This window comes from Vipera berus (assembly GCF_964194415.1).
Source record: "Vipera berus genome assembly, chromosome: 6".
In the NCBI taxonomy this organism is placed as follows: domain Eukaryota; kingdom Metazoa; phylum Chordata; class Lepidosauria; order Squamata; family Viperidae; genus Vipera; species Vipera berus.
Window position 1 is genome coordinate 66,058,867 of NC_138208.1, and position 13,263 is coordinate 66,072,129.

Below are 13,263 nucleotides of genomic sequence, written 5' to 3' on the forward strand. Positions count from 1 at the left end.
CTCCTATGGGTGAACATCTTTCTACAAACTTTAAGAGCTGAGATTTGGCAGTTCCAGGGTCTCCCATCATGAGCAAATTAATATCCCCTCTACGCGTTAACCCATCTGGAAGTCTGTAAATTGAGAGAAATTGATAAGAGACTAGAGACAATATGAACTGTTTGTTAGAAAGCCACTCCCTATTATCACTGAAATAAATAGGAAACAGCTGGGGTAATTGCTTGGAGCTTCGCAAACAGGCATTCTGCACTCATTAACATTTCATTAATCCCCAATATCAAATAAGTCTCATCACAAATTGAATCGGCTGAGACTTTTCTAACAGAACTTCTCTTATCTGATTCCAACCAGGCATGCTTTCTTCCAGAACTCTACAAGGTGTAACTGCAGAGGTGGGAAGACTTTGAACCTTTAGCTGTTGCTATGTTTACTCATGGCAAGAGAAGTAGGAGGTTCACTTCAGGAACATCTAGATCTGTTAGAGATTAAACTTGATTTGGGTGACAATATCATATAATGGAGTAAAAGCACCTTTAAGGAGTTAAACGGCCTAAGGGTGTGGCTGTAATTATTCCACATAAAAGAGAGTTAGATGTTACACGTAGTTGCTCTTGTATATGTGTTTGATGTTAGTGTTTGGATACCTCTTGTTCTCTTGTTTGCTAACTTGATATTTATTCTCTCAAGAATCAACTGCTTGCTACAGTGTATATTGTTTTTGATATTGGTAAGCAGCTTTTGTATTTTGATACTATGTTTTTTATGGACTGACTTTTATGTGCATGATACTGGATTGATACTTGGACTATTTCTTACTGTGTTTCTTTTTGTTGTCTGAGTAAAAATAAGTTATAAAACTCGTGTTAGTGCATTACTGTTTGCCTAAAAGTCCCAGTACAACTTCCACTGTGTATTAATAATACTCTGTTAAACAAACCATTTTTTTCAACAACATATTCTAACAATGGTTATGGGCCCAGATCCAGTGTGGTGCTGAGGACAGGCACAGTATTGTATTTATATTTCCTAACTGAGTTTTCGAATTCAGACAATGGCACAAGGACTATTCAATCCATTCTGCATTACCCGGCTTAATGGGTCAAACTACGTATCCTGGTCTACACAATGTAGTTTGCTATTACAAAATCAAGGTCTTTGGAAAATAGTCCATAATCCTCCTGATGTAACTGCCTGGGATCCAACTAATGAAGAAGATAACAAGAAGATTGTAGACTTCAATAAAGACAATGATAAGGCTCTATCTATCATTGGGCTAACATTAGGAGACCAACAGCTAGTCCATGTGCGTGGAGAAGAATCTGCTGCTAAATGTTGGGCTAAGTTGAAAAAGATTTTTGTTCGGGACAGTGTTGGTGCTCATATAAATCTTACCAGAAAGCTATTTAGAGCTAGACTGGAAAAGAATGGCGATATGTTAGCTCACCTTAACTTTATAAAAGCAACTTTGTTGGAACTGCAAGAAAAAGAACTTATTTTCTCAGAGCTTCACCAGATTTACATCATTTTATCATCATTGGATGAGAGCTACAATGCCTTTGTATCGTCCTTGGAGGTTTTGTCCAAAGAAGACCTAACTGTTTCTTCAATAACTGGAAGGTTGTTGGAAGAATCAAGATGTCGTATGGAGAGAAAACAGTTGAGAGAGCCATTGCAACAAGAAATAAAGAAGACTGAATCTGCTTATATTTTAAGGAAATGCTTTAATTGTGGGTTAAAGGGACATATTGCTAAGTTTTGTCAGAATAGTAATTGTCAGAGAAAGGAAAGCCATAGAAAGAATAAAAAGCTGATTAATGTAGCTGTAGCTAATAGAACTACTAATAACCACGATTGGTGGGTGGTAGATAGTGGAGCTACACACTGTATTTCAAAAATAAAAAGGGATTTTGAGAATATAAGGTCTAGTAAAAAATATATTTCTATGGCTAATGGCTGGAGAGTCAAGGTTTCTGGAGAGGGTAAGGTTTACTGTTCATTTTTAAAACAAAATTTGGAAATGCTATATGTTCCCAGATGTGATTATAATCTATTATCAGTTAAGGCATTATTGGAAGCAGGTTTTAAAGTTACTTTCCAAGGGGAGGAATGTCTTATTCAAAAGAATGAAGTGAACTTAATAGCTAATATGAAAGACGGTTTGTTTGTAATTAGCAATGATCCTATTATAATGGCTACTACTTGTACAAATCAAAAACCACATGATGAATGTATTCATTTATTACATAGAAGATTGGGTCATGTGAATTTTAATACACTAAAAAGAACTGTAGCTTTGTCTAATGGGTTTAAGTTAAAGGCTTGTAAGAAATATCTGCAGTGTAACGTATGTGGTAGAGAAAAGAGTAGGGCAGCACCAGCTAATAGGTTAGATGGATTTAAAACCACAACTCCATTAGAACTGGTATTTATGGATTTGATAGGTCCTATGAAACCCAGTTTAGGGGGTGCTTGCTACATATTAAATATTCTAGACCATTATAGCAGATATGGGTTCTGTTATCTCCTTACGTCAAAAACTGAAACTATACAAACAATATCTAATTGGCTCAAGTTTGTACAAAGGAAAACTCAGTTAAATGTAAAAACCATAGTAACAGACAATGGAACTGAGTTTGTTAATAAACAGTTCAATGAGCTGTTAGTTTCAGAGGAGGCGCCGCGGATCAGCTGGGCGGTGGAAGTGGCGGCAGCGAAGACGACGGCGGCCGGGACTGTTTCTCCAGGCCTAGTCGCTCGCCACCCAGGGGCCTTGACAGCGGCGGTAGCACTGACGGCGTGGCATCTCCGGCCCGCCCCCTGTACCGCTACGGCCGTTGCAACAATCCTGAGCGGGGCCGGAGCTGCTGTTTTTTGCCTCGGCTGCCTAATCTGCTCCCGGATAGCGGCGGCGTCTCCGAGTGATCAAGGAGACACCGCAGACCAGCTTTACATCGAGGCGAGGCATCTGCGGCCTACACCCCGAGCCACCTCCTCGAGACACCTGGATCGGAGACGGCAACAGCAGGGGCATGACACCAGGGTCTCCCATACCTCTGGGAGGCCACGCTCCGGTCGGTCCCCAACCAGTAGGGGCCATGGAGCTGCGGCCGGGAACAACGCCCAGAGGATCAGGGAGGGAACTGTTTGGGCGGCTGAACCACCAGAGCTGACACCAATTAATGGATCCCTCAATCCTGCCTTCTGCCCACTCTCAACCATCCTTGCCCATTCTCTCCCCACAGGACATAACGGGCCTGGGTGCTAGCCACGGTGGCAGAGTGGCTGGCCTTACACCTGCAACCCCATAGAGGTGAGAGCTCTATGGGGTATGCTTCACCCAGAGTACGTTCTGGACCACCTCCGGAAGCAGAGACACAACCCATCGTGAGAGGATGAGGAGTGGCCTGCTTCTGGGGGTTCGCCCGGCCAAGTGGCAGTGGCAGGGCGACGATCCAGAAACGCACCTACCCGACTCGACCCTCCTGCAAACTCACCATCCAGGGACAGCCTTCCCGGAACCACCTGTGACTATGCCCGTTCAATACTCTAGCATAGTACTGCACGCCCTCAGGGGTTCCCCACTCTCCTGGGTGCGACCCGCCTGCATCACATCCAATCTTGATGACGGGCCCAACCACTGGGCCTCTGAGAGATGGCCGGGCAGGGTCAGGGGCCTCCAGCATAAGCCCAACAAGAGGCCCCTGATTAAGTTCTTAGTTAAGTTTTTTGTGGGGTTAGGGAGGGGGGAGGGAGAAGACTATGGTTGCGCGGGAAAGGCACGCCTTCCAGCCACCATAACGCATGCCAGGCCCACGGCCGTTCGCGACGACGTACAACAAGGACCAGTCGCCGATAACACCCAGTGGCGTACTGACATACGTCCCATCCCTAGGATGGTGGGGAATGGCAGAAGGTGCACAGACAGAGGGCCGTATCGTCACCGGGAGTGTCATCTCCGCTCTGTACAAGGTGCGCACCCTCCCATGCTAAGGCTGGTCTACCTGAATGCAAGGTCCGTAGCTAACAAAGCTCACCTCATTCGTGACCTAGTGGAGAGTGAGCATGCGGACCTGGCCTGCATCACAGAAACCTGGCTGGGCCCAGAGGGGGGTGTTCCTCTGGTTGACCTCTGCCCGCCAGGTTTCCAGGTACTGCACCAGCCTCGGGCTCATGGGAGGGGCGGGGGAGTGGCAGTTATCATCAGGGAATCCCTTAGCCCGCGAGAGACCACCGTCCCTCAGATGGTCGGGTGTGAGTCTCTCCTACTGAGATACGGCCCAGGGGCGCAGTTGGGCCTGCTGCTGGCGTACCTACCACCTAATCGTGCAGCGGCGGCCCTACCCGAGCTACTCGATGTCCTCTCAGGGTTGGTGGTTGAATTCCCAAGACTCATGGTCTTGGGTGACTTTAATCTACCATCCCTGGGAGGATCGTCCGAACTGGCTCGGGAGTTCATGGCTTCCATGGCGGCCATGGACCTGTTGCAAATAATTTCTGGGCCGACTCATGAGAGAGGCCACAACCCAGACTTGGTGTTCTTGTCTGGACGGTGGCGTGATGATATCGGTGGGGGTGCCACAACTGTTACGCCCCTGTCATGGACCGATCACCACCTCCTACGGCTAGACTTCCCCCTTGCCACCCCCCACCGTGGGTGCACGGTGCCAGTCAGATGGTACCGCCCTAGGCGCCTAATGGACCCCGATAAGTTCCAGGCAGCGCTTAGGGACACGCGCGCACCCCCTGCCCACAGCTCGGCGGATGCCTTAGTGGAAGCCTGGGAAAAGGCAGCCACGGAGGCTCTGGACCGAGTTGTACCCTTGCGGCCTCTGACCCGGCGCAGATCCCAGCGAGCCCCATGGTTCACCGAGGAGCTCCGGGAGATGAAGCGTCGGAGACGGGGCCTAGAGAGCCGTTGGAGATCCAGTCGATCCGAATCCGACCGATTGCGACTAAGAATCCTCACCAGGTCTTATCTCGCTGCGATAAGGGTGGCAAAATCCAACTACTTTTCCACCCTCATCGCGTCCGCAGATAATCGCCCGGCTGCCTTGTTCAGGGTGACTCGCTCCCTACTAAACCAAGAGGTGAGGGAGGAACCCTTGCAGGGTCGAGCCGAGGAATTTGGTCAATATCTGCTGGATAAAATTGCTCGGATTCGAACTGGCCTGGATTCCAACTGGGCTGAGATGGAAGAACAAGACATGGACAGTCCTGTCGACGTCATCTGGGAAGAATTTGATCCTGTAACTCCTAAGGAAGTGGACAGGATTATGAGAAGGTTGAGCTCCTCCACTTGCTTACTGGACCCGTGCCCTTCCTGGCTGGCCTATGCAGCTCGAGGGGGACACGAGGCTGGTTCCTAGCGGTCATCTCTGCTTCTCTGAGTGAGGGTCACTTCCCCACCGCCTTGAAGGAGGCGGTGGTGAGACCTCTCCTCAAGAAGCCCACCTTGGACCCATCCTCTTTGAATAACTTTCGTCCAGTCTCCAATCTTCGCTTCCTTGCGAAGGTTGTTGAGAGCGTGGTGGCGCACCAACTTCCTCAGATCCTGGATGAAGCGGTTTATCTAGACCCGTACCAATCGGGTTTCAGGCCGGGCTACAGCACGGAGACGGCATTGGTCGCTCTGATGAATGATCTCTGGAGAGCCCGGGACAGGGGCCATTCCTCTGTCCTAGTCTTATTAGACCTCTCGGCGGCTTTCGATACCATCGACCATGGTATCTTGCTGCGACGCCTCAGGGGACTGGGAGTGGGAGGCACGGTTCTGCGTTGGTTCTCCTCCTTTCTCCAGGGTCGCTCGCAGTCGGTGCTGACAGGGGGACAGAGGTCGACCCCGAGGCCTCTCGCTTGCGGAGTCCCTCAGGGGTCGGTCCTCTCGCCTCTCCTGTTCAACATCTACATGAAACCGCTGGGTGAGATCATTCGCAGTTTTGGAGTAGGGTACCATCAGTATGCTGATGACACCCAGCTTTTTATCTCAACTCCAAACAATATCAGTGATGCCCTAGACGTGATGTCCCGCTGCCTGAAAGCGGTCCGGGAATGGATGGGGAGAAACAGGCTTCAACTGAACCCGGACAAGACTGAATGGCTGTACGTACCGGCAAGCCAGGATATTCAGAACGTCCCACTGCTTAACATTGGGGACAAGTTACTTCCACCTGTTGATAGGGCCCGCAACCTGGGTGTCCTCCTAGACTCGCAGCTCTCCCTGGAAGACCACATAGGAGCTGTGACCAAGGGGGCCTTCTCCCGGGTTCGACTAGTTCGCCAACTACGGCCTTATCTGGACCTGGATTCCTTACGTACAGTCACCCATGCCCTTGTGACCTCTCGCCTAGACTATTGTAACGCTCTCTACATGGGGCTGCCCTTGAGATCCACTCGGAAGCTTCAACTGGTGCAAAGTGCGGCGGCACGGACACTCTTGGGAGCCTCCCGATACTCCCATATCACACCTCTCCTCCGTGCGCTGCACTGGCTTCCGGTTACCTTCCGTGTGAAGTTCAAGGTGCTAACAATGACATACAAAGCCCTACATGGCATGGGTCCGGACTACCTACGGGAGCACCTTCTGCCAATGTCAGCACCCCACCGTCCTGTGCGCTCCCACAGAGAGGGCCTCCTCAGGGTGCCACCGCTCAAGGAATGTCGGCTGGTGGCCCCCAGGGGGAGGGCATTCTCAGTAGGTGCGCCAGCCCTCTGGAACAGCTTACCAACCGAAATCCGGATGGCCCCTGACCTCCGTACCTTCCGTCGCGACTTAAAAACTTTCCTGTTCCAGCAGTCTGGCCTGGCATGACAGCGTTAATTGGGGTCCCAGTTTGTTTTCATTAGTGTTTCTTATTATTTATTGTTCAATCTGTATACATTCCTTCCTCTGTACACCGCCCCGAGTCCCTCGGGAGAAGGGCGGTTTATAAAAACTAATAAATAAATAAATAAATAAATAAATAAATAAATAAATAAATAGACGTACAGCTCCTTATAGACCTCAGCATAATGCATTTGTTGAACGGAGGGGCCAAACATTGCAAGCTATGATTAGATCTATGATTGAAGATTCTGGTTTACCTGATAGCTTATGGGGAGAAGCAGCAAAATGTGCTAATCATATTTTAAACAATGTGGTTAGTTCAGCTACAGGTAAAATTCCTTATACCTTATGGTATAAGAGAAAACCAAATCTTAGTTATATTCACACATTTGGGACACCTGCTTGGGTACATATTCCAAGTTCAATAAGAAATAAAGGAGAACATAGAGCTAAACAATTATTTTTTGTTGGCTATGAGTTAAACCATAAGTCTTATCGGTTCTGGGAGAAAGGTACTAAAAACATTTATTGTAGTTCTAGCGCTGTTTTTCAAGAACAGTCAGGCTGGGAAAGGGTAGAAGATATTGTATATATTCCTCAACAAGATTTAACTAACTCCTCAAATGAAAGTGATAAAGAAGAGGAGGAACCTGCTAGAGAGATCAAACAAGAACCACTGATAGTGGAGACAGGAGAGGAAGAAGATAATAATGTAAATGTACCTATAAGTCCAATAATTCTCAGAAGGTCTAACAGGGAAAGACGACAGCCTGATCGTTTAGAGGCAGGTTTAATTTGTCAAATAGACATTGAACCTTCTAATGTTGAAGAAATAAAAATGTATCCTGAGAATGAAAGAAAGAATTGGAAAGTAGCTATGGATAAAGAAATAAAGTCTTTGCAAGATCTTAATGTTTATCAAGTGGTTAAAATACCTAAAACAGAAAAGTTAATTGGATGTAAATGGGTTTTTAAACTGAAAGAAAGTGTTACAGGAGAGGTAATACATAAAGCAAGATTAGTTGCTCAAGGATTTGCACAGAATAATAGTGATTATGATGAAGTATTTTCCCCAACGTTAAGAGCTTCCACTCTTAGGGCTGCTTTAGTTTGGGCAGCAAATAAGAATTATAGTATAAAACATGTAGATATTGAAACTGCTTATTTGCATGCAACATTAAACCATGATATATATATGAAAGTTCCATCAGGAATAGAAAGTAAGGTAGGGTACTGTTGGAAACTGAATAAGAGTTTGTATGGTTTAAAACAGTCAGGTTATGAGTGGAATAGATGTTTAGTAAAAGAGTTAAATAGTTTGGGATTTAAAGCTAGTATTGCAGATCCTTGTTTATTTATAAAACAGCAAAATAGTGAATTATCATTGTTATTATTATTCACTGATGATATTGCTATTATAGCAAAAGATGAAACAGAAACTGAAAGAATAATTTCAGGGTTAAAAAGAAAATTTAGAGTAAAAGATCTAGGAGCTATTAGTCATTATCTAGGGCTGGATATTGTCAGGACTAGTAAAGGATTTAAACTGTCTCAAGCTAAGAAAATTAATGGTTTGCTGAAACGTTATAATATGGAAAACTGTAAACCAGTAAAAACACCTATGGTTCAAGGTTTTGAGAGTTCAGCAGATAACAGCAATGTCTTTGATAAAAAGATATATCAATCATTAATAGGCAGCTTGATGTATTTATGTAACTGGTCAAGACCTGACATAGCATTTACAGTTAATCATTTAGCTAGATATTGTGAGAATCCTACAACCAGATGTTGGCAAGGTGCGAAAAGAGTTTTAAGATATTTGAAGCACACCATACATTATTCTCTATATCTAGAGCCAACAAAGGAATTGGAACTAAAAGCATTTGCAGATGCTAGTTTTGCATCTGATACTGTAACCAGGAAATCCACTTCAGGATTGGTTGTATTATTGGGAAACGCTTTAGTAGGATGGAGGTCTAACAGACAGAAGCATATAAGCTTATCAACAACTGAATCCGAATTTTCTTGTTTATCTTTATTATGTACTGAGCTATTGGTATGGAAACAATTATTGTTTGATATGGGTTTAAATTGTAATGAACCAATAAAAGTGTATGAAGACAATCAAGCAGCTATAAAATTAGCAACTAATGCTGCAGTGAAAACTAGATCAAAACATACGGATCTACAGTATCTAAATGTCAGACAATGTGTTAAAGATAATTTGATTAAACTGGAATATTGTGCAACTGAAGATAATATTGCTGACCAGTTTACTAAAGCTCAGGGTGCTATAAAGCATAAATCTGTTTGTGATATGTGTAATTTGAGATTGTAAAAATATATGTATAATATGCCACCCAAAAGGGGAGATTGTTAGAGATTAAACTTGATTTGGGTGACAATATCATATAATGGAGTAAAAGCACCTTTAAGGAGTTAAACGGCCTAAGGGTGTGGCTGTAATTATTCCACATAAAAGAGAGTTAGATGTTACACGTAGTTGCTCTTGTATATGTGTTTGATGTTAGTGTTTGGATACCTCTTGTTCTCTTGTTTGCTAACTTGATATTTATTCTCTCAAGAATCAACTGCTTGCTACAGTGTATATTGTTTTTGATATTGGTAAGCAGCTTTTGTATTTTGATACTATGTTTTTTATGGACTGACTTTTATGTGCATGATACTGGATTGATACTTGGACTATTTCTTACTGTGTTTCTTTTTGTTGTCTGAGTAAAAATAAGTTATAAAACTCGTGTTAGTGCATTACTGTTTGCCTAAAAGTCCCAGTACAACTTCCACTGTGTATTAATAATACTCTGTTAAACAAACCATTTTTTTCAACAACATATTCTAACAAGATCAATGAATTACCTATATATTAGGGAATAATGTTTATCACTCTATCCAACTACTAAGTTTTCATTGTCTAACTCAGTATTTTTCAAAGGATGGTCTGGGAACTGCTGGAAGTTCTGAGACTCTTCATGTGGTTTACGAAGTCAAATAAAATTTCTTTTTTTTTCCTATTTTAATTTCTAATACAGTATATACTGATTGTTATAACCCACATAAACCAAAGCTATTTTTGAAAAATTAGTTTTGAAAGTTAAGGGATCCTGAGACCAAAATCTTACAGAAGCGGTGGTTAAAAATTGGTGCTCATCCAATTATGCTGTTGCAATGCTATTTTGGTTCCATTTGCCAACAATAATCACTCAAATTTGCTATTTGAAATATTTTTCCCCTTAGAAGCTGCCTAAGAGTAGTTATTAAGAACATCAAAGCCCAAAGGGAATTGGAAATGGGGCAGAGATAGCAATACCTTTTCTCTTCCATTCTAGTTCAAGAAAACACCATGTAACAGATAGCTGCTCTTTCCTTTTCATGTATTGCTGGGTAAACAGCATTATTTTCTTTCCCAGGAATAGTTATGATAAAAGTAAGGAAAATATTAAGTATATAAAAAGGCTGCTTCATAGTAAAACAGAGATAAGCCTGTATGACTTTCTTTCCTTATGATTCCCCTCCGCCTCTTGCCAATTACCTCTTTCGAGAGCCTCCAAAAAGCATGCATGCAATTGCCTTCTTGATATCATTACTACCATAGATGGAAGGAGCAATGCTTTTGGAAACCAAATCATAAATATTGGGCATGGAAGCCAAATGCCGAAACTCCTCCTCTTCCTGAGGTGTCACGGAGCCACTGACACTGCGCCCTAGAGAAAAACAGATAATACTGAAAGGTTGGGGTTGACTCTCTCATCACTGAGAAAAGCACAAGCACGCCAAAACTAGTCTGCAGGGTACTACTGACATCAGACAGTATCATTTGTATTAAAGAGTCTTAATTCCCCAGATTAATATTGGTTTCAGTCTGATATGGACTACATTAGAAAGGTAGAATAGATAAGAGCTAATTCTCAGGTCAAAACAACACAAGTTCTCTTTTGACCAGTATGTTTCGTAGTCAAATGAACGGAAGGGCAAAAAAGTATGGCATGACACAAAATCTCACATAAGATTCAGGCTTCCAAATTAAAGCTTTACCTGAGCCTTCGGTGTCTACTTGTATTCCCACTACACGGATGTAGGAGCTCCGGATGCCCACTCCAACATTGTTCTGTCTCTTCATCTTTGTGAGGCCTGCCTTTTTGATTGAGTAAACGCCTATGATAGTAGCTCTGTTCCCAGGGACAACTTTGTCACACAGATATCTGGAAAATTAAGAGCAAGGAAGGAAGAAAAAGCAATTTAAAATGGAACAAAAAGGGTAACAAAATGGTCATACATGCATCTATATTTTTTAACCATGGATGCAACATATTGTTTGGATTTTTCTCTTGAGTCTCTTGTTGCACCACAGTCCTGTCCTGCTGAAAAATCCAGAAGCATCACCTGTCACAATAGAGCTGCATGTGCCGAGGCAATTCTCCATGAGGAACAGCATCAGGAGACTCTTGCAGCTTCAGTGTCTGGAAATCCACACATTTACACTTGTCTGGAACAATGAAATATGGGTCCAAAGGACATTTTGCTAGGTTAGTCTGTTCCCTGAAGTGAAAAGAAAGACAGTGCAGGTAAAATGGGAACAGCTTTTTCTATTTTATAATGTCTGTCTCAATCATTCTCATGAGAATTTAGTGTTACAAATTTTGGAAATACCAATACTATGGGCACAAAATTTGTCCAGTTATCTAAAACAAACTTTGAATCTGTGCATCTTAGGTGCAAATAGAATTCACATATCCACTAAACTTTAACCCAAATTCTTAGAGTTGTATTAAGAGCTGGCCAATTAAACAATATCAACCATCTATCTCACTGCCAGTGTTGTAGTGTTCAATCTCACATTTCATTACTACACAGCATTTGGGAATTCAGAGTTCAATTTTTTTTATGAACTCAGTTTCAGTTTATTAGATACATTTTAAACTTTCTGGGTACAAGAGAACAATGCTTTTAACTGATCTATGCAGACTTCAATTGAAATTACAGGTTTTCTCCAAGAAATTGTTTTTTTTAAAGCTCTACATAATCTTAAACAAGCAATCATGCTCCAAATGTTTTTGCACTAGAACTCTCCCAAACCTTTACTAAGTTGCTTGTGGCTAATAGTAACTAATCCAAATACCTGGATGATATAATATTTGCCCAACTTTGCCTTAAATAAAAAGAAACATATAACAAAGGCTATAATCTTATACCAATTATTTGAGAATAATTCTAATGAAGCTTAATAGGGCATACTATATATGTCATAATCATATGTGTCTAAGTAAATTTCACTAAAATCCAAAAAAAATGCAACCCTTACGTGCTGCACTTCCGAGGAAGAGCATACCCTTCCAGACCTGGACGTAAAGCTATGTTAGGTATTATATTCCGACAAGTGCGGCATTGGATGGTGATCTTGGTTGCTTTGGCTCTCACAGGAGTTGCAGCAATAATGATTCCTGGGATCTTCACCAAATGTGACATCTGTTCAGACTTCAAATCAAACAAGGAGAAATTACAACCATCCTGAAAACTGCAAAAGAAAATATATGCCCAGAGCATCCAAAGATCCAAAAATCCAAATCTCTTTTCCACAGTCACTACAGGTTGTTCATAATGTAATGTTCCAATTTGTAGGATACAAAAATACAGAATGAGGCATATAAAACATGCCGTACATATGTATTATTTATTGCAACCTATGAACCTAGGGTTCTTAGGTTGTACATTTAAATGCACTTCAGAATGAAGTGTTCATTTGAATCTGCTTTCTGAAGCCACAAGTTCCCTTTCTTTCTTACTGTAAAACATCTGCATTGCTTTATATTTCACTAAGGTTTCATCTGCAAAAACCTCCTCCAACATCTGGAATACTCAGAAGATTCCATGCATGCATAAAGCCCTCTCCCATTATTCCCAGTTAACTATTTTGGCTACTTCTGATTTTTTTTCAAATGCTTGTGAGGCATCTTGAGGCAATTAAATAGCTATCACAAGAAATATGTGTGCATACTTTATTGCAATTAATGACTAGGTACAACAAAGAAAATAAATATCATTTTTGTGGTACAAAGCATCTGACGAGATGAAAGTTGGAACTGAACTAGTTTTATAGTTTTATCCTGCCTTTAAAAGAAATTCAAGGCAGCAAACATACTTAACACTCCTTCTTCCTCTTTTTTCTCACAGCTCTGTGAGGTGGGTTGGGCTGAGAGAGAATGACTGGGTCCAAAGTCATCCAGCTGGTTTTCATGTCTAAGGCTGGACTAGCATTCATAGACTTCTGATTTCTAGGCCATCATCTTGACCACTATATCAAATTGGCTCTCCACAATTTGATATAACTTTTGATATAACTTTTCTTTCAAGTATTTTTAGAGTAAACTTAGTAGATCACAGCTACTTTAAGGCAGCCATCAATATAAAGAAATTCTCAACAA

At 42.5% G+C, this 13,263-nt stretch overlaps 1 protein-coding gene across 1 annotated transcript in view; it reads right to left on the reverse strand.

Annotated features, from left to right (window-relative positions):
- Positions 1-13,263, reverse strand: part of MCM5 (minichromosome maintenance complex component 5) — a 30,067-nt gene that overhangs the window by 10,841 nt on the left and 5,963 nt on the right. Inside the window, exons 5-9 of the mRNA XM_081331873.1 lie at positions 12,144-12,316; positions 11,225-11,380; positions 10,877-11,043; positions 10,374-10,545; positions 2-113 (exon numbers count right to left, since the gene is read on the reverse strand). Coding sequence (XP_081187999.1) covers positions 2-113; positions 10,374-10,545; positions 10,877-11,043; positions 11,225-11,380; positions 12,144-12,316 — 780 coding nt within the window. The remainder of the gene's footprint in view (position 1; positions 114-10,373; positions 10,546-10,876; positions 11,044-11,224; positions 11,381-12,143; positions 12,317-13,263) is intronic.